A 22125-nucleotide genomic window follows, 5' to 3' on the forward strand; every position below is an offset into this window, starting at 1 on the left:
TAAACACCAAGTTAATAGTAACAATGCTAGTTGAAATAAATCTTGTCTATAAGTTCCACATATTGATAAACCTTGGGGGAATATTCTGAGGGAGGAGCTACAACTAATCCATATGCTTGCGGTTCACAAATTGGCATGCTAACAGCCGTCAACAGCCATATACCGAAGAAGAAATTGGAAATGCATTGTTTTGGATTGGTCCTATAAAAGCTCCGGTACCGGACGGTTTCCTTCTCATTTCTTCCGGCGCAATTGGCCAATTATGCGAGATGATATTGTGAAAGTAGTATAAGACTTCTTTGAAACTAGAAAGGGATGCTGGAGGGGTTTAATGATATAGGCATTTTCCTTATCCCTAAGGTTCATACACCGAAAACGCTCAAAGACTTTTGGACAATAAGTCTCTGCAATGTTATCTACAAGGTAGTGTCAAAATGCATGGTAAATCGCTTACGACCAATCTTGCAGAATATTATATCACCTTGTCAAAGTGCTTTCATCCCTGGCAGACTTATTACAGATAATGCGATTATTACTTTTGAGCGCTTGCATGCTATTATCTCTAATACAGATGAGAGGAGTCAATATTGTGCTTACAAGCTGAATCTCTCCAAGGCGTACGATTGTGTGGATTGGAGTTTTTTTTAATAATGTGTTGTTGAAGCTGGGCTTTCAAAGTTCATGGGTGGATCATATTATGACCTATGTGTCAACAGTCCGCTATAGGGTTCACTTCAATGGTGTCTTATCGACACTGATCACTCCTACTTGCGGTCTTTGCCAAGGTGATCCGTTGTAGCCTTATTTATTCCTTTTTGTTGCTTATGCTTTGTCGACCCTGATAAATGACCAGGTAAAAATTGTGCTAGAGCTTGAGCAGATGGCGTTTGAGGCCAAATATCTTGGCCTCCCAACTCCGAATGGAAGGATGAAAGGGGAACACTTTCAATCGTTAAAGGAAAGGCTAGGCAAAAGACTGAAAGATTATTTAGAGAAGAATATATCAGCAACTGCAAAGAAAACGTTGATAAAGGCAGTGGGCCAAGCACTGGCCAACTATGTTATGAGTGTGTTTAATTTTTTTCTGGATCTGTGTGATGACCTGACAAGCATTATGCAAGAATTCTGGTGAGGAGTAGAGAATGGTAAAAGGAAAACAGCCTGGATTGCATGGAGAACTGTCCCTCAAGAAGTGTTGTAGTGGAATGGGTTTTAAAGATCTACTCCTGTTCAATCAAGTGTGGCTTGCTAGACAGGCCCGATGGCTGATAGCTTTCCCAGATAGCTTATGCGCCAGACTGCTAAAGGTGAAGTACTACCCTAGAGGATGCTTAATTGATACTGCATGGCAATCCATCATACACGGCTTAGATTTACTCAAAAAAGGAGTAATCTGGAGAATTGGATGTGGTTCGCATGTGAGGATTTAGAGAGACCCTTGGATACCACGTGAACATTCTCTTCAGGTCACATCCAGACAGAGGCGATGTCGTTTGCGGTGGGTCTCTGACCTACTGGATATCACCGGTCATGATTCCTTGACAAGTTGGCCGGATATTTCAATCTGGTAGACGCGGATGCCATTGCAAAAATATAGCTCCTTGCGAGGCAGTCAGAGGATTTCATTGCATGGCACACGGAGAAAACATGAGTGTTCTCAGTGTGAAGTGCTTATAATCTTTATATTGATCTTCAGACACACCAAGTTCAGAAATCCACAAGGAAACTTTGGAAGAATGTTTGGAGTGGAGGCGTTCCACCAAAGGTGAATGTATTCACTTGGAAGTTGTGTAGGGATGGGCTGCCTACAAGGCACAACAAGTTCATAAGGAAAATGGAAATGGATGATTGTTGCTTGTTGTGTGACAGAGAGACAGAAAATGGTTTCCATGCCACAGTGGCATGCCCACAAGCACGAGGACTCAGATTGGCCATGAGAGAGCATTGGTGTTTGCCGGAGGAATCCCAGTTCTCATACACAGATCCAGATTGGCTACTTTTGTTGCTGGACGGATGCACCAAGGAATAGAGAAACCTGACCAAGCTCATACTTTGGAGAGCATGGACAGTCCACAATAATATTACTCATCAATTGGGGCCAACAAGTATTCTAGAATCGGTGCACTTCCTCCTGACGATGCAGTCCTCACTGTGCCAGATACGGTAGGAAGCTGATTTACATGATCGGAAAGGCAAAAGCCCCTGTTGGCTGTCCGATAACAGAAAGAAGAAAGGGAGAGATAAAGCTAATAAGGTTGTAGCAACATCATGGGAATGCCCTCCGACTGGCTGGGTAAAGGTCAATGTGGACGGCTCATTTGTGGCACAGACAGGAGAAGTAGGAGTGGACGTCATCATCAGGAAGAGCAATGGTGAAGTGGTACTAACAGCTTGGAGAGTACTTTTCAGGTGTTCAAGTGCAGCGGAGGCAGAAGTGTTGGCGTGCGTGGAGGGCCTCCGTTTAGCGGCCCAATGGGCACAAGGTTCAGTTATCCTGGAATCCGACTGTGCAAGAGTTGTCCAAGCACTTCAGAGAAAGGAAGACAAGTCGAAATTCAGTCAGGTAAAGAGAGAGCGTAATCTAGTGGCGAATGAACTAGCGCATTTTGCAAGGAGGAATGTACACTCAGCAGTTTGGTTAGGGAGAGCGCCTGCGTGCGTTGACACCCTAATCTCCAACGATTGTAAATTTGTAATTCCTCTGTTTAAGTAATAAAGCTCTCTTATTAGAAAAAAAAATCTTGATGGATACATGCATGCATGCAAAGAAGGGCATGAGTTTGCTTGCAAGATGGCTGGCAGCTTATATGGTGCAATGCCACGCAATGATGGCGAGGAACAATGATATGCAACACCTAATAATTTGCGCTTTTTGGCGCCAAAAGCGATCTTGCTCACAGCACTGTTCGCCACTTATTGGCGAGGCAGCCTCCATTCTGCTCCCGCATTTCTGTCGTCGTGTACCAGCAGCTGCATGAACAGGAGTAACAAGGACGAAACCATCTCGGTCAAACCACGTACAGGGCCATCCAAATGCATTAGCAAATTCTCCTTTGATTTGCATCACTGCACGGGTTAGCAGTTTACTAATACTGGGCAGTTACCACACAGCTAACCGGGCTCGTAAGTGTACTTCCTATACGGCTATACGTACGGAGCGTACGGTCAAAGCAAGTCGTACACGTACATGCGTACGACCGTGTGACATGGCCACATGGGGCCTAGCGAGCTTCCATGAAATGATGACGAAGTTTGGAGTGTGGGACGAACTGAGAACGCATAGTTTCCTAGACGAATAAAAGAGAAGAAAAGAAGCGGCCGGCCGGGACGCGTGCAGCATGCCCTCTGCACGCGACAGGGAGTGATGGCGAGAGTGCCAAAGACACTCGATTGCCTCGCTAGCCCTCTCGTCCCTGTGTGCATGGCAGTCGGGTTGCATTGGCTTGGCTGCGTGCAGTTTCCCCCCTGGCAGATGATCATGCCGAGAACATATTGGTATGGGTAATGTGCGATTTGACTAGCCCCCAGCAAGCTCAATGTCGCTCGGATGGTTGCAATTGCTTGTGCAAATGCTGAAAAGGGAACGGATCGGATCTGGTAGCCAATTGTTTAGTTCTGTGTAGGTCAACCAATGTTGCCCGATATGATCTCCTGACAATATTAACATTTTCTAATCCCTTTGTCAGTAGATATACTACATTTATGCACAGGTATTTAGATTGTTCATATCTATATAGTATGGCTCGATTTGTTATGCAAAATAGTTTCTAAACCTACGCTGCAATATTGGGTCAAATAAAAGCCCTACACTAACATGTGCACAGAGTATATGCCGAATCACACTGGTGGAGAGCGGTCGGCAAATCTGAGGGTACGCTGATGCGGACGATCTGCTCACTACTCTTAATTGTTGCTTGGGAGATTTGGAAGGAACGTAATGCACGAATTTTTCAACAAGCTTACTCCTCAGTAGAAGCTTTCACTGCGAAGATCAAGGAAGAGGTATTTGACTGGTGCTTGGCTGGTGCAAAATGGCTTAGAGATGTTGTCCCTTTAGGGTAGAACTCGGGTTGAGTTTTTTCCCCTTCCCCGTTTCTTTTAAGACCTGTAAGGAGTTGATCCTCTTCTTTATCAATACATGCCAGGCAGTGCATTACTACCGGCCGTTTCTTCAAAAAAAAAAAAACAAGATGTGCACAGAGTACTATTTCATCCACAAGTTCACTAACTATAACTATTCCTATTGTTCAGACCGGTTCTACTCCCTCCGTTTTAAATTGTATGTTATTTTGATTTTTAGATGTATAAATTTTACTATGTATTTAGACATAACATATATGTAGGTACATAGTAAAATATATGTATTTAGAAAAGACAAAACGATCTATAATTTGGAACGGAGGAAGTTGCATGTAACTTGTATATACTACCCCTACTAACATAGTGATAATATATAGAATTTCGAATAAAAAACACAAAGCTCTCGCTATCTGCATATATAGCATTTTACTGGGCTTTTCGTTGAGAAAAACGATCCAATGGGCTCCAAATTTCCACAAACGTCGCGTTTGACTGGTCTTGCAGAAACGAGTTTAGCCACAAGCCCATTAAAAAGGCCCATGCACGCTCTATGAGACAGAAAGCGGCTTTCCTTTCCGTGCCTTTCTGATTCTGCCGCAGGGACCCACGGAGAATCTCCACCCCTCAACCGTGCGGCCGCGAGCTGGGATGCCGCGACCCGAAGAGATAAGCCGCCACCGCCGCTGGCCGGAGCCGAATGGCGCTGCTCACGGCACAGCTCGCTCCCCTTCTCTCCCCGGCTCGCCACCGCGTCGCGCCTCCACCGCTCCTGGCCGCCGCCACAACCCCTAGCCCTCTCATTTCTCTCTTCCCCCACGGTCACCGCCACCACGACGCACTCTGCACCAACGGCAGGCCGCTCCGCCTGCGTCGGCGCTCCGCCTCCCTCGAACGGGAGGAATCTGGCGCCTCTGAAACCACCTTCGCTCCAGAGGAAGACCCAGGACCGCCGGTTCCCTCTGATGATGACGCTGAGGATAGCGTCACGGCTTCCGCCGAGCAGGCGGAGGCGAGCCCGGAGGACCTGGAGAATATCCGCGAAGTCAAAAGGGTCTGTCGCTTGCAAGCTTCGTTGGCTCGTTTTTCATCTCTGGAAGTAGTGCTTATTGACTTGGTTTTGGTTTGGCTGTGTTGCTAGGTACTGGAGCTGCTGAAGAAGAACAGGGACATGACCTTTGGCGAGGTAAGCAAGTTGCCGTATTATTAATTGTTTTGTGTGCTCAATACTGGAAATGAATTATGCAACAAAGCTTGTCTGCTGGGCTTATATATGCAAAGAAGTGTTGCCATATTCTATACAAGCTGTGGTTTAGTGGTTACACTTTCAAATCGTTAGAGTGATGCATCTTCGTTATTGCTGATGCAGTTTTCCTACTTTTGTTGCTGCATCACAGGTTAAGCTAACCATCATGATTGAGGACCCTAGAGATATAGAAAGGAAGAGGACACTCGGGATAGAGGACCCTGATGAAATTACTAGGGATGATTTAGCTGATGCTTTGGTTGAGGTACATCACCGTTTCCCTGCAATGTGTACTAAAGTGAACATTATTGTTCTTTCTGTTTGCAAATCTTGTGGCTTGGTTACTGGCCTCCATATCCATCTTTATGACCTAGCAAATATGTTTTACATTCTACCGCCATGTGGTGCTCCATTATAATTTAACTAAAAATGCGAGTACATGCATAATCTAGTGTAGTTGGTATTTGAATGATCGTGCGAAGGGAAAGCTTAAGGATGTCCTTTCCTTATGTTATGCAAGCCACGTTGCCTTTCTTTTCACAAAACATTTGAATTGATAGTCTAAAGGCTCTAAAGCATTATATCATCAATTAATTTGCAATAAATACCTGTATCCATATTTATAATTACGTACATGGATGAGCTATTCCCTTTCTATTTTAGTTCCCTATGTTTTTATTAAAAAAATCTTGCTAATCATCTCAAATTTATATTGTCATATAATCAACTGCATGAGAAATTTTGCAATATGATCTCTATTTCCCACCCTGAAATAAAAGAAAATAGCAAGATGGCTTATTTTTATTAACTGCAAATAACTATTCATAAGGAAACAGTGACCAGATTGTTACAAAGTTCATAGCCATCTTCTGAACAAAGACCTCATGATTCTAGTTTTATGAATTTATAGAAATGAAACTTTATCACGGTTTTTTACCTTCAAACTGTGGCACTTCACATGAATTGCACAATGAAGATTTAATATTCTTGCAAAAACCTGAGCCACTAATACGCAGCTTGCATATATAGGTTAATGAGGGACGGATTCCAGAGAATCGTATTGCACTTCAGTTGCTTGCCAAGGAGATGGCAGAATGGCCCGACCTTGAGGTAATATCAAGAACCCAATTCTTCTCTTCCTCCCCACTAAATTACCACCACGAGTCGTCTGCTGTCATTTTACCTGAGTATAGATAGTTTCACACCTTTCACCCATACTTGATTATTGCCTTATTTTCTCTCTCTAATACAATGAAGCGCAGCTCTCCTGCGTTTTCAAAAAAAAAAGATTATTGCCTTATTTTTATGTATTTTTTTTAGCCTTCAGCATTTTCTTCATTTGCTGCATCATTTTTCTCTCATTACTGAACATTCTAAGTAGAACTGTATATTATTTTGAGTTCCATTTTCAAATCCATCGTGCAGGTAGAAGCTCCAAAAGGGAAGGGCAAACCTGGGAAATCTGTCTATGCAAAGGCCACGGATACTGGCATCGATCCTGAGACAGCTGCTAAAAGACTTAACCTTGACTGGGACTCAGCTGCTGATATAGATGGGGAAGAGGAGGAGGAGGATGAAACTGAAGTGCCTGCTGCAGTGGTAAGCAATTGTCTTTGAAATACTCCAATAAATGTGTTATACTATGGGTGCAACAAACAAATTGAACAACTTTAACTAAATGCTCGTACTTTAACGGTCTTCTATCACGCATTTGAACAATATATTCTTTTGTTCTGTTCTGCAGGGATACGGTGCTCTGTATTTGTTAACGGCCTTTCCCGTTATTATTGGAATCTCAGTTGTTCTAATTCTTTTCTACAATTCTCTGCAGTAGCGAACCCCTGTGCCCCTTCCCTTCTTTAGCGAGATGTTGCCTTTGTAAATCTGAGTTGCAAGGCTAGTTAATCAGTATTTTTGTCCCATTTTTTCCAGCTTACTCTCACTGTTGCAGATGTTTAAAATAGTAACGGCAAAGATATGACGAGTTGTAAAGATGTGAAATTGCAAACTTAAAATAAACCTTGAAGATAGTTTTTTCTTATGAGAAAATGGAAACTTCATCCTTTTCTGCACCTCAAATGCACAAATAATGTATTCTAGAGATAAATATAACCTGTTATTTCATTGCTAATAATTTTAACCAGTTTTTTTCCTTAAGAACATATTTGAATAAAGGAAGTTTTGTTTAGATTTTATTAACTGGGTTATATTAAAAGACAATAATCAACTTAGTAGCAGGCACCTACCCATCCAAGGCAACAGCAGCTGACGCTGACCACAGTTAGTGTAGAGATAATTGCAGAGGGGGCCCAAAGCTTGCGGACGTGATGAAATCAGAGGTCAACCGACACACTGTGGCTTGGAGACAACGCAGGAGTGCACGACGGCACGACCTCTGATGTGCTCTCCACCATTTCGTCAATCCCATCCCGTGTGTTCTTCTCCTCATGGACGCACGACTAAGGGACCTCCGGTCGCAAGCTCACATTTCCTTGTGGCATGATGAGTCTAGAAGAAGCTTCGTCATTCAAGAAAGAAGCTGATGAAACCCGGGTAGCCAGCGATGGAGAGCAAGGGCGTGCGGCGACAGCGAGAGACCCTACCGCCGGCCGGCCGTTTCGTTCCCGTTCGTCGGTCACCGAGCTCTCGAGCACCGCGTCGTCGATCAGCTACCGGAAGGCGCGGCACGACAAGATCGGCGGCGGCGACGGCTTCTGGTGCGGCGTCCTGTGCATGCACCTGCCGGGCCTGTCCAGGAGGCGGTCGATGCAGCAGCGGCAGTCCATAAGCCCGAGCGAGGCGGACGCCCGGGCCAGCACGGCCGGAGCCGGCGGGGCCCGGGCGAGCACAGTGTCCATGGAGGGGTTCAAGTACAGCTCGTCGTCCGCCGGCATCGTGTTCGAGCGCGCGGACAGGGAGGAGGAAGAGGAAGAGCAACAGGAGGAGGTGTCGGCGTACTTCGACCTGCCGCTGGAGCTCCTGAGGATCAGCAGCGTCGACACGGAGTCGCCGGTCACGGCGGCGTTCGTCTTCGACGGCAGCTGTGGCCGGGGCGCCAAGAAGGTCGTCCCCGAGATGCAGGACCTCGATTTCAGCTTCCCCGCGCCGCCGGATTTCTCGAGCCCTTCGTCGCCAAGGTCCTGAAACTACACGGGAGGAGGTGCTCCACAGTATCACAACGACTTTTGAGCGCGGGTCATGCGATCGACAGCTTTTGCGTTTCCCACCACTGATGTGCTGTGTATTTGGTGTTCGTACACATTTCGTCATCATCTTCTTCTTCTTTTCTTGCGCTGCATGCATGCTAACAAGGTTGCAATTGTGAATTTGTGATGGTCGGGTGTTTAGATCAGCTGATGCAACAATTCTACGTTCGACTTCAATCACGACAAACAAAGAAACAAGCTTCAGCTGGAGTCTCCAGAGGTAGCCCGCAGCCACGCACGACCCAGTAGCATTTGCTACAACAGCAATCTCGTTTCAGTGATCATCAGCTTGTAGAATTTGTGTGTCTCAGTGTTCTACTCTTCATTCAGGATCTACCAAAAAAGAATCGTGCATTCGTTACCGTGTTCCTATATGTGCATTGGTAGAAAGAATCAGTAGTTCAACTCATCATTTGTCATTTTAACGATGTCAATTTTGCACTAAGTTCCCTTGATTATTCAGTAACAGAATGCGACTTGATTATTCAGTAACAGGTATATATTGTCCTTGTCCAGGTCTTAGTGGATGGAGCCATTATAATCCAGCTCCTCATGACCGCAAAGTGTAGCTAGAGCTGTTTTTAGCTATTAACTGCTGCAAGCTGCAAAGAAAATTATGCCTGAGGGGCAAAAGGCTGCATAAGTATCAGGAAGCCTGAGGGCTTTTCAAAAGTCAGCACATGTAATTCTCATGGGAAGCCAATTATGCCCAACAAAATTGACGTGAATTGAATTAATCCACCAACCGCAACGACAAACACATCAAGTCTCCTGCAATTATCTACTCCCTTTCTCCTAAATTATAGGTTGTTTTGATTTTTTAGATTTGTTGACTTTGTTATGCACTTAGATATACCTTATGTCTAGACTCATAATAATATCTATGCATTTGGAAAAATCAAAACGACTTATAATTTGAAACGGAGGGAGTATTACCTACTGAATCAATAAACAGTTGGTTATTCTTGTCAAGAAGAAAACAATTGGCTGCTAAACAGATGACGAAGATTTATGTACTGCACATTTATTTTGGCCATGAAGACACGGGCTAGTTCATTCCCTCTCTCAATCTATTTTATGAAGACTTGATCTCCCTCCACTTGAGCAAGTTCTAAGGCTAATCAAGCGCATTGTATCATGCCACTTTTTTTAAGATTATCATGTCAATAAATACAAGTATAGTAGTATACATACACCCAACGCATAATATGTTGGTGCTGTTTTTTTAGGAATTCCAAATCAATTAGTTATTGGATGTATTATATCTATGACAATGGGCCAAATACATTTACATTCTTTTCCTAGTTTTGGATATCGAGCCAAAGTTGCATCTTCATGAAGATACACGACGTGTTTAGTAGCCAACCACAGCATGTTGCACCTACGGTGCCGCCTAAGGCAAGGCGTAAAAAAAACCGTCAGGGGAGAAAAAGTGTGAGAAACAATGTTGTCTTGTGTGACGTACTAAAACTAAAACAGCAACCAAGCAGCGCCAGCTTTTCTGCAGCGGCGCCCCACTTTAGGCGTGGCAAAGTCTGGCATGGAACCAAATACGTCTACCTTTTCTTTTTGAAAGGAAACGCGCCCACCGTTTCTTCTACTCTTCGTTAACTCCATACCATAATATCAAACAATTCTATTCGACACTCATTTAGTATGAATAATACTATGCATTGAGATTAGCCTTACATTACATGCATGGATTTATGAGAACCATTCAAGATAACTCGCGACTCCCTATACTTATCAAGATGCATACCGCGCCTTCTCTCCCATAAAAATAGGAAAAAACATCCCAACAAGAAACAGTTCCCGCAGCATTTTGTTGTCGTCGCTGAGCGCATACCGCGAAATCCCAACCTCTCCACGCGGCATTTGCAGTCAAGGCTCCTATGTCGCTCATCAAGACATGGCCTCAGGAGATCACCGGCGGTCCGCCGTCTCCGCCGCCGCGACGGCTGAACGCGGCCACCGGTGACGACGCCGACGACGGAGTCGCGTGCACGGCCGTGTGCCTGTACTTCCCGCGATTCTCGAAGAAGAAGAAACTGCCGGCCGTGAAACCCAAGAAAAGCGCGCGCAAGGCGGAGACGGCGGGCGCTCGCCGCGCCACCTCATGGTGGCCGTGGTCACCGTCTCACCATGCCTCTCCCGTCGATGCCGCCGCGGCCGGGGCGTCGACGCCGGATGACGATGATGGGTCGGCTTCGTTCAAGCTCTGGGGCCAGTCCCCAAGCCGGTCTCAGTTGTCGTCCCTGGTGACGCCGCGGGCGTCTTCGTCTTCGTCGACGTTCTCCTTCCCGTCGTCGCCGGCGTCCGCGTGCTCATTCGCGAGCACGCCCAAGATAGGTCCCGGTAGTTGAGCAGAGAGTGCAGGGTAGTATTATTGGTTCTGTTTCAAGGTGATGATGAAATCCACCGATGCCTGTAAATTTTGCGCATTTGATTTCTGGAGCACCTGATGTGCAGTCGTTTCTTGTTTCAGTAAGAGTCCAACTCCAACTATAAATCGTGTCCCGCGGAGAAACGCGAAGTTTCCAGCCTTAAACCCCATCAAATCGGATCTCGCTTTGCATGGAGGACGCGGCGCGAAGCAACATGTCGTCGCCGGAGCGTCCTTCGCCGCGGCAAGAGGCACAGAAGGACATCCTCGGCGTCGTGCTCCACCGCGCCAACTCGCTCCCGGACAGTGCCCGCGCCGCCGCCGTCTGCCGCGCGTGGCGCCGCGCCGTGGTGCATCTGCACCCGCCGCTGCCGCCGTAGCTCCCATTGTTGCTTCTGCTGCCAGACTTCCAAATGTGCAGCCTGTCCTCCGACGGCGCCACGGCCGCCGCGCACCGCCTCCCTCGCCCCGTCTGGGAGGCTCCGGTCTGCGTCGGGTCAACCTGCGACGGACGGGTCATCTTGCTCAAGGAACAGAGCTGCTTCTCGCTGAAACCCTCTCTCCGGCGCCACGAACCCGCTCCCAGATCTCTGCCTCTCGGGCCCCGGCAAATGGCTGACCATCCCCGGCCTCGCCGCCAACTTCAGCACGTCATCATCGCCGGAATCTCAGGTCCCGAGCTACGTCCGCATAACGACACAGATCACGCCACGCTGTTCCTCTGCCGGCCGGGGGCCGCCACGTGGTCCGTGACCGCCGTCCACAGCTTATGGGCGCAGAGCGACATTGCCTTCCACAATGGCAAGCTCTACCTATTCAAAGAGGAGATATACCCTTACCTCTTGGCCTTGGATATCGGGGAAGACGCCGACGGCGTGCCCAAGTTCACGCTCGCCAAGCCGTTCCTCGGACCTTCGCCGTTGTACGGGGCCGGGCCGACGCCGTCCGCGCGGGTGGCGCGTTCCACTACTACCTGATGGAGTCGCGGGGGAGGCTGCTGCCGGTGAGGAGGGACTTCTCGTTCATGGAATGCAGGACGCATGCGGTCGCGGTCTTCGCGCTGGACGAGGGCACGAGCCGGCCCGAGTGGCCGAGCTTGGAGAGCTTGGGCGGCGAGATCGTCTTCCTGAGCGCCAACAGCTCCGTGTCCGTGCCGTCGTCACGGTACCCCGGCGCGCGTGGCGACCGCATCTATTTCGGCCAGGAGATGTCAGTTGACGGGTGCTGTCGGCGGAAGGACTGCCCTCATCAGCACTGCGAGGTGTTCGACATGAGGACAAGCACGGCCGAGGAGCTTTGCATGGGGACGACGGCGGCGCCCGGTCATGAGAGATGGTACGGTGCTCCGGCACGACATGATTCGTTCCTTCTCAGCAGAAACACGCCAGTGCAAACTAGGAGGGCGGTTGGTTCATCTGCATCTGCAATGAATGTGATTTCTTGTGTTCTGGACTCCGTTATCCTTTCTCCATGGCTCGATGCAATTATGACTAAGGTTACATTAACGAGAAAATTACCGAGCATTTGGAAAAGAAAGATGGGGACGTCGATTTCGTACAGCAATACACGGATAGAATGAACTGATCGTGCGTGCAGCGTCAAGCAAGGAGCCGTCACACGACGCTCATTCGGCAGCCTGCCGTCAGCCGTTGCACGCAGGCACCACCACCGAGCTCGCAGTCCGCGTCAACTGCCTTACATCCCCTGCGGCGCGCCACGGGAAGGCATCACCATCACGGGAGGCCGCGCCACGCTAGAACGACCCGACGCCGACAAGAACCTCACGAGGTGCGGCGGTTCGCCGTCGCCCTCGGCCCCGGGCGCCAGGCACGACGCCATCTTCTGCAGAGCGCCGCCCCCTCGGTTCCCGCCGTCGTCGCCGAACACGAACGCGGCCGTGACCGGCGCATCGCTGTCACCGCCGCCGGTGGCGCCAAACCGTTCGCCGGCCCTTATCAGCTCCACGGGCAGGTCGAAGCACGGCGACGGGCAGTACCCGTGGACCGCCCGCGCGCCGCCCCGCTCCTCCCGACGATCCCCCGCTTCCTCCACCACGAAGTCGAAGACGATGTTGCTGCCGGAGTAGAGCGACGCGCACTCGGACTTCTCCAGCGACGCGGCCCGGCTCGGCGCGTCCGGGGGCGCCTGCTCGGTCGCCGGCTCGTTCGGTGCCGGCGCCGGCGCCGTCTCCGCTGGCGCGCTCGCGGCGGTCGCCTCCACCTCTGGCTTCTTCTTGGAGAGGCCTGGGAGGTAGAGGCACATGAGCAGCGCGCCGCACGTGAAGCCCTGGCTGTCGGAGCTGGCGTCGGGCGTTCCGGACATGGCCCTGCGTGCTCACCGGCTCGATCCTGCCACCGTCTTGATGGGCGCGGGGGACGTGCGCCTATATTGATCGCGGGCTCTCGGTGGTGGTGGAGGACCATACCGATGTTCGGTGGTGGCCAGTGGGTGCAGGGTGGGGGGATAGTGTGGTTCATGTCGTCCCGATTTAAGTTCGTGGGTGGGAGTTGGCACCCAGATAAGTGCATTTAGCTTAGACTAGCAAATATGCCCGTGGGTGCTACGGGTGGACATCACACTGTAACGCTAAAAGGGATTTTGTAAAAATATAGTATATTATAGTACATTTTGTAGAAATCTAACTCAAGTGGTATGTCTGCTTATTGCTCTTACAACCTAAAGGTCAGTTACGCACAAGGCACTATACATAACTTGAACCACAACAGTACAACATCACTACTTCACAATGTTCTCTGATGCTTTGCTCAGGACGATCATATGTAAGCATCGTAACATGTACCTAAAACTAAAGACAAACACACATCGCAAATGCGATGAGAAATATAACAAGGAATCTATCTTCAACTTAAAAACAATTAAGTGCACGTCGACGCTTATACTCCCTCCGTTCCAAATTATAAGTCATTCCAACTTTCTTGGAGAGTCAAACATTTTTATGTTTGACCAAAATTATAGAGAAAATTACAAAAGTTTATGGCACCGAATAGATATACTATGAAAATATATTTAATGAAGAAACCAATGGTACCTATTTGATATCATGAATGTTAGCACTTTATTGTATAAATTTGGTCAAACTTGAGATGCTTTGACTCTCCAAGAAAGTTGGAATGACTTATAATTTGGAACGAAGGGAGTACATTGGCACGCCATATATCTTCAACTAAAAAACAATTAAGTGCACGCCGACGCTTATACATTGGCACGCCATATATACAGTACAAATAACTGTCACACATGCTCCTCACAACGGGTCAAATGCATGAGCTAGCCTCATCGCTCACGCAAGTTCGTTTCCGGTGCCCCCAATGCAGTAAGATAAGCAATCGACAATGTTCGGAGCCCGCATCGCCTCAACTTGGTTCGCTGCTTCCGTCGTCGATGTCATCACAGTCAGAACCCATGTAACTCGTGGCGTCCGTGTCCCGGTCCCAACGTTCCCAGCTGGATCCGTCCGCGAGATTATACGAGACGGTGCGATCAAGGCAATCTGACCCCAAATAGAGAGTATCAGCAGCAACATGAGGGAAGGTCTTTCGAGACAAAGAAAGCGTGCGGTACATGCCCATAAACACGGCCCTCCCGCCGAAGCTCTTGGCTGGGATCAGGACGCCGGCGTCCACATCCACTTTGTACGCCTCGTACTTCCTCGCATACCTTTCGTCGTCCAGGCGACGACGGCGTAACATGCGGTGCACCAGCATCAGGTCCCCGCCATTGTCCACCAGGTGCAGGCTGTCCTTCATCCGGTAGAAACACAACGACCCGCTCCAGTCGACGGCTGTCAGCAGACTTGGCGGCTGCTGCTGATCACTGCTGCCATCCAGTACCATGACACCGCTGCGGGTGGCGCAGTAGAAGCGACCTGCAATTGTCATAGTTGATCTGAAGAATCCGTTGTCGACCGAGGTCCAACGCTCATCACCGGGCTTCGCAACGACAAGCTCCATGGGTGAACAAAAACTGACTGCGACTGCGGAGGCGTCGGCAACAACACCGGCGCCACACACGCTGATACTACCTCCTAGACGCCACCCAAAACGCCTGGCTAACTGCAACTCCGTTGTCAGCAGCGCGGTCAGCGGTGGCAAATCAGTGACCTGCTGCGTAAGCGGGTTGAGTAAGCGGACGGCTAGGGTGGCCTCGTGAAGGAGGAGGAGAAGGCCCTCGGGGGTGAGAGAGAGCAACGTGTGCTCCTCCAGCGCCGGGAGGTCCATCCGGATGCACTCGCCGCTGGAGATGTTCAAGAAGCGGCGGAGACGCGGGCCCGCGTGAGCCTTATCGAGCATGATCCACTGCCGCGGGTGGTAGCGGCCATCCAGGCAGCCTTGCGAACGGGGATCCAGCGAGCACCGCCGCCATGGGCGGCACACGGCGCGGAAGCGGACGTAGTCAGCTACGTCTTTGGCGAGGACGAGCTCGGCAATAAGGCCAGCCGGCCCATCCCCAAGGTTCGCCCAATCCGTTGTTCCGCTGCTACTGAATAGATCAGATTCAAACAAAGAGACGGGATTCCAACCGTAATATCGACGAAAATCATCAAGTAGCAAATGCACGAACCTGTTTGAACCAGTTTCGGGTCCCGGCGTACCGTCGAGCGCGGTGCGCGCCTTTTTCAGCCCCCAAGAGGGTTTGATCTGATCGGTAGACAAACCAAGCAAATTATTGTAGACCCTCAGCTTGACGGACCAGGATTGGATCTGGCAGGCCGAGTAGCGACGTCGTGAATCGAGAGTGCTCCTCAGACATTTCGCCCCCCAATAAGCGGTCTGGACTCCGGATGCCACCGCCAGCTGCGCCACCTGCCGAGATGACAGCAGGTTCGCTTCAGCTTATCAACCGGCTTATCAGCCACCGAACAGTGTTTTTCTCTCATAACAAATCAGCCGTTTCAGTTTTTCAGTCGGCTTATAAGTCCAGCGGAACAGGTCGTGAATGGCGTGGCGGATCTTGAAGCGGCGATTGGATCTTGGCGACCGAGCTGGGGTGTGGCGGATCAACAAGGTCACTAGGTCGTCGCTTCACCTGACGGGACAGGATCTGGGCTCGGGAGGGCACTCGCTTCGCCATCCTACCTGCTCGGCAGGGATTATTATTGTTTTGGGAGTAGAAAAAAAATGGGAGCTTTTCACAGAGAGAGAGAGGGTGCTCGGTGGGCAGTGGGTCAAGTTTTTTGCAGTTACCGCAGGGGAGACTCGTCCGGCGCGGTGTGCGGTGGAGAAGAATCGGCCAGGCAGTTTCCTTGGGATACCCTGTTACGCGTTAGCTGCTGATTTATACTAGGTGGGTCGGGATTGGATCTGAACTCTTGTTGGATATGTCTCGAGGCTCCGACTCCGACTTACGTCTTTTTTTTTACAGTCCTGATTCATTGATTTTCCATTGGAGCGTTTGGGGAGGCCAAATCACTTGCATGGATGTAGTTGAGCACAGATGAAAAACAGGGGGGAGGGATGTTCATTTTACATGGAGCTTTACATTGAACTGAATATGGAACACTAGACATCAGCTATCAGTTTGCCTATCCGACAAAGGCGCTCTCGCCATAAGCGTGCTTCATCTCGGCATGATCGCCAGAATCGTTGGCTTGAAGGGTGGGTGCACTGGAACACCAAATCATTTCTGTGTTTCCATAGCATCTAGCATAGCACGATCAGGAGAGTGTTGTAGTGCTTCGAAGGCACTATTGTCGGACGAGTGACAGTCCAGAGGCTGCTAACTGAAGCACTCGCCGCATCCACTCCGAGGGAGTTCCAGATACTCGCAGCAAAGGGGCAGTGAAACATAATGTGGTCGCAATCTTCAGCTTGGCCGCATAGCTCACATGAATCATCCTTCGGGATCTGCTTCTTGACTAGGTTAGTGCGACATTGAATGCGTTCTTGGACAAGAAGCCAGGTGAAGAATTGAACTCGCGGTGGTGCTTTGTTCTTCCAGACAAAATCAGCAAGGGGGGACGGCAGCGATCTTGTGATCTTGTGTTCTACATGAGTTTGGTGTAGATGGCGCTGGAGCTCAGATTTGCTTCATCTTTAGCCAGGACCGACAGCCGTTGATCGACCCCCTTTCGTAATGTGACCCTGTTGAGCAGCTGTGTTAACTCGTCTAGTTCCTCTGTTGCCCGGTGTGAGAGATGGGGGGCGAGGTGCCCCTCCAGACCTTCAGTGACTATTTGCGCTACAGATAGATGCTTGTTGGTGACATGGGATAGGAGGGAGGGGAACAGGTCGCTAAGCCGCCCGTGTGAAAGCCACCGGTCACACCAGAAACTTGTTGAAGTGCCATCCGACACAGCCGAGATGGTGATCGCTCGGTACAGCGGCAGAAGGTTGTCCAGATCACGCCAGTGGGCGCCATCAACATCGACATGCAAATTGGCAATGTTGATGTTGCCGCGCATCCAGACAGCCCATGAAGAGTCGCCTGGGTGGTGCAGCCGGTGTAGGTGCTTAAGGAGCAAGCTTCTGTTTTGCAGCGACAAATCCTTCAGACCAATCCCTTCCTACTCTTAGCTGACACGCTGTTTCCCATGCCACAAGGCATTGAGCTCCACTAGCATGATCCTCACCTGTCCATAGAAAATGTCGTCGCCACTGATCAACGGCATCCAGCACCCCCGGAGGCAGTAGGAGCGCCGACATGGCGTATGTAAGTTGGCTGTCGACCACGTTGTTCACTAGCACTGCTCTGCCAGTTGCATTTAGCCGGGAGGCACTCCAGCCACTGAGTCATCTGTCGACCTTGGCTATCAGAGGGCTGAAAGCTGTTAGGTGCAGCTTCTCGTTTGACAGCGGCAGGCCAAGATAGGTCTGTGGGAAAGATCCCATTTGGCAGCCAAGAATATGTTGGAAATTTGCAGCTAGTTCATCTGATACTCCCATGGGTACAATCGTGCTCTTGTGATAATTGATGTGCAGGCCGGTGCTGTGTGAGAACTTCTCTAGATTCTCTTTCAGTGCCTCTAGCCCATTCGCGTCAGCTCGGAGGAGGATGAGCGTGTCATCTGCATACTGTAGAATGGGACACGGTTGCGCTGGAGCGATCGGGTGCTTGATCCTGCAATCTTTCTTGACCATCTGTTGCAGGACATCAGCCACAAGCAAAAAGAGATATGGGGACAGATATGGGGACAAGGGATCCCCTTGCCGTATGCCTCATCCGCAATTGAATCATGGTCCAGGCACCCCGTTCACCAAAACAACCAGCTTGGACTTCTGCAGCATATTGTGCATCCATGTGTTCCACACTGGAGGAAAACCCCGGGCTTCTAGAACTAACTGTAGGCAATTCCAATCCACTAAATCAAAAGCTTTCGCGAAGTCCAGTTTCAGCACAATGGTTGGGAGCTTTCTACGGTGACAACATTAGATCAGTTCCATGGCATAGATGAAGTTTTTAGAGATTGACCGGCCTTTGATGAAGCCAGTTTGGTCTGGATCCACTAGTGAGGCAATCTGGCTCTGAAGTCTGCTTGTCATCATTTTTTATAGGATTTTGAGGGAACAGTTTTGCAGGCATATAGGCCGGTAATCCTCAGGTGTCGCAGCAGCGTTGTGTTTCGAAATGAGCACAACGTAGGATCAGTTTAGTCGCTCAAGCTCAGCATTGCCCTGCTGGAACGCCATGGCCAATTCCATTACAGCCGGGGCGACAATGCTCCACGCCGCCGCATAGAAAGCCGGCCCAAAGCCATCCGGCCCGGACTTACGTTTATTTTTTCAGAAATGTTTCGGTGAAGATGTTCGATAGCGCAGGAAGCATCGGACGCTCTTATGGGCCCATATGCTGTAACCGGACCCGAAGTAATCATCAATGTCAATTTGCTGCCATCTCAAGTCCGATTTCGACTCCTTCGTTATCTAAGCCAGACCCAGCTGCTTCTGTTCCATCCTCCAATCTCGCCCAGTCGTCTTCTCATCGGAGCTCCCCATCCATCCCATCTCTCTCCCTCCGTCTCCTTCCTCTTAGACAAGGAGCACAACAATAAGATTGTTGGCTTCTTCGTGCTGCTTGAGCAAGATCCATGGTGGAAGCATGCAGTCAAGGTCGTTGGGCCTGTTCCCCGGATCCTCTTCATCAACCACTTTTACACCATCCTCTCTCTTTGTTTTGCAATCCAGTTGAATGAGAGCAGCCGTGCTCTCGGCCGAGCAGCGAGAGACAGAGACGGCAGCACAAGCTTTTTGTAGTCATGGCGTCGGTGATGACATGAGTGCGTGTTGCATGAAGTAAATTGGTTTGTTGCAGTGATTCTTTCTTGATGTTGCAGTAGCTTTCGCCGGATGTTTAAACACCAAATCGTATTTGTTGCAACATTTACTACTAGATGTTGCAAAGTGGATTTAGCTTTTTTGTTGTGCAAGTCAGTTGGATCGACGAGAGACATGGAGATGGAAAATAGTTTCTGAATGTTGCACTAGTGTTTACAGATGTTGCAGTAAATCTTTCTTGATGTTGCAGTAAATCTTTCTTGATGTTGCAGTAATTTGGGTGGCTCAGATTTTGATTCCATGCAATGGAAAACTCTTGTTTTGATCAGACTCTTTTATATACATTTTTGCATTATAAGATTGGTCTGGGAGTCAAGTTGGTCGGTGCTCTTCCAAGCAAAAACTTTACCCCAAAATGTTGCATGAAACATGCAAGCGTGTTGCTGTGGGATTTTTCCAAAAGTTATCGAGGTTGTGCGATCCTACCGTTAGCTGCTGCCATGGGTCGTCCACGCTAGCGCCACGTCCGGGTGCTAGCAACTCCGTTATTTTTCTTATTGCTGAAATCAAACTAGTTGGCCTTCTTCAGCAAATATAGCAATCCACCGTACGCTCGGTTTATATTATGAATTTGACTTAGAAGACAACTAGCTGACTTACATAGTGCTAACATTTTGAAATGGGAGCAATCACAAGAAAAAAAATAAAAACATTGTGCACATATGGCTGACATCGTAGAGAACTGTGGCAGCGACGCAACCAAGATACTTCAATCAAACTAACCAGGTTCCTTGCACCTTAAGGAAAACGAGACATATGGTAAGCTTCTATCTATTGAAAAGTAACTGAGCGACACAAACACATATGGTAAGGGTGTAAAGTAGCTTGTCAAAAATTGCTTCGAGACAACAGGCATTATATCATATATATATACACAAGTACTGCTTCAAGGCTCCATATATACAAGTATTGCTTCAAAACGGGAATATCTGATTTGCAACGTAGCCTCTCTCATCCTATCAGCATGCAACAGCAACACATGAGTAGTGGTATCAAAGTGTCAGAAACAGCTACGATACCAAACAAAATAGAGGGAGGGCCAGAGATTCCAAAACATACATAATATTCTCTTTTTTTTGCAATTTTCTTTGCTCAATACTTAACTTTAGAAGAATCAGTAAAGTGAAACACAAATTTAAGTTTTGGAAGCATTAATGAATCATTAGATTACAAGGATGATTCGTGAAGTTATAAGACCTCACATCCAGAAAGAGGCAAATGTTGTACCTTCGCTCCTAGCCGGTTGGCGTTTGCTCTTTTTTGTGATATCTTCAGGAATATTTTTTGCACGAACTTTCCAATGAGGCCTGTGTGTTTCATATGTCTGCCAAAAATAAATAAAATAAATCATTATATTTCTAATCAAACTAAAGATATAAAGAGAAAATTGGGAGAATAACATCACAAGAAAGCTTCTTTGGGAAATTACCATCAGGAATGGGACAAACATTGGAAAAATACAAACAATCAATTCGTGTTGCGGACCACTTGGGGTCCAATTAAGGCTCCAAAAGGTGAGATAAAGACACAAATATGCCCCTGCCCTTTAGAGCAAGACGATATCAAACTCTACCCCCTCAGAGCAGCTTTCACCAAAATGATGCCCAAATCCCACCCTGCATCACCACCAACCCTGCTGGAGGCACTCATGAAGGATGAAATCAGGTCACATAACACACTATCATGGTAGGGTTGGGGTGATAAGACACCTATCACGGTACGTTGGGGTGATGAGAAAGGAAGCCCATCCAAGATCTTTAAAATGCACTCGATGTCCAAAAAGGCAACCAGTGAAGATCCAGCTGCTGGGCTCCCAATGGGTAAGTCCATAATGCCACCATCGCATGCTTACCTCGTCCTTCATACTAAAAGCAATGGAGTTGGTGGTGATGGTGTGCTTGCAATCCACCACTCTACCCCTATATATACCCACCCACCCTGCCACTAAACACACATCAATTTCGCCCCCTACCCCAATCGTCTCTGACACATCAATTTCTCTAACAGAAACAGAAATAAAATGCAACTCATACCAATTTATTTTGGGTTGGTTGAACAAGATTACAGAAGGATTAGATAACTCCGATTGCAAGCAAGTTCAATGTTTATTACCTGAATCTAAAAAATTAGAGTTATCCAGTTTGTCCATTAAATAAAAATAATGCTGACGTACCACCATCGAAGCCAGCTGAGATAAGAATTATATCAGCTTAAATTCACCCATCACAGGGAGCAGAATATGATCCCATATAGCGAAGTAATCTACATCTCGAAGTTTTGGGTGGGGCAAACTCACATTTACATTATAGCCTATGCCCTCACCCTCACCAATATCATCAACACCTTTTTAAGATTCAGGGTAGAAACCACAATCCGACCTGCAGAATAAAAGTTTGTAAAATGATTTCAAAATACCCAGTAGTATTGGTAAATAGAAATGTTTGAGTTTTACCTATGGACTGAGAAGAACAGTACACGTTTATCATTGTAGAAAATATCCTGGGTACCATCTTCTTGATCTTCTCCGGCTGTAAAAAAATAATTCCAGTCATGTCACTTCAAAAATTTGATAAGGTATTAGCTATTCCAATGTGATAATAGTTTGCATCTTTTCTCCTAGTTCCCCAGTTACGTGATAAGGTCCAAGGCAGCTACAACCTTATCTTAATCTCCTGGACAAAATTTACTAAGTACCACAGCCCTACAAACTGAACAAACAAACAATACAGCATGCTCTTAACAACAACAATACAACATGCTCAACAAACAAACAACCATTGCACATATGTGCTATTGGAAGCTACCTCATTTTTGTTGATTAAAAGCATACCTGAACCACTGAACATGCTCATGTTGCACCGATATGTTCATTTTCATCATACTAGAGCATTACATCACAAGTGCGACACACACCAGATGCTA

At 48.2% G+C, this 22125-nt stretch overlaps 2 protein-coding genes across 2 annotated transcripts; one reads left to right on the plus strand and one right to left on the minus strand.

The window, feature by feature from the left end:
* The first annotated feature begins 4711 nt into the window (after positions 1 to 4711).
* On the plus strand, positions 4712 to 7364 carry LOC101787008 (protein CHLOROPLAST ENHANCING STRESS TOLERANCE, chloroplastic). Its single transcript, XM_004970198.3, has 6 exons — positions 4712 to 5131; positions 5219 to 5263; positions 5475 to 5588; positions 6353 to 6433; positions 6749 to 6922; positions 7068 to 7364. The coding sequence occupies exons 1-6, from the start codon at positions 4778 to 4780 to the stop codon at positions 7155 to 7157; spliced, it is 858 nt and encodes a 285-aa protein (XP_004970255.1). The 5' UTR covers positions 4712 to 4777; the 3' UTR covers positions 7158 to 7364.
* A 5243-nt stretch (positions 7365 to 12607) lies between these two features.
* On the minus strand, positions 12608 to 13234 carry LOC101757869. The gene has a single exon (XM_004972157.1). It carries the CDS (start codon positions 13232 to 13234, stop codon positions 12608 to 12610), a length of 627 nt encoding a protein of 208 aa, XP_004972214.1.
* Between the last annotated feature and the right edge of the window lie 8891 nt (positions 13235 to 22125).

This window comes from Setaria italica, chromosome V (genome assembly GCF_000263155.2).
Source record: "Setaria italica strain Yugu1 chromosome V, Setaria_italica_v2.0, whole genome shotgun sequence".
NCBI lineage: Eukaryota > Viridiplantae > Streptophyta > Magnoliopsida > Poales > Poaceae > Setaria > Setaria italica.

Bases quoted from the DNA above. Each gene is read 5' to 3' on its own strand.
- LOC101787008 (XM_004970198.3), top strand. From the start codon at position 4,778: ATGGCGCTGCTCACGGCACAGCTCGCTCCCCTTCTCTCCCCGGCTCGC. The intron at 5,132-5,218 runs GTCTGTCGCTTG...CTGTGTTGCTAG, and splicing joins ATATCCGCGAAGTCAAAAGG to GTACTGGAGCTGCTGAAGAA. The intron at 5,589-6,352 runs GTACATCACCGT...TTGCATATATAG, and splicing joins TAGCTGATGCTTTGGTTGAG to GTTAATGAGGGACGGATTCC.
- LOC101757869 (XM_004972157.1), bottom strand. From the start codon at position 13,234: ATGTCCGGAACGCCCGACGCCAGCTCCGACAGCCAGGGCTTCACGTGC.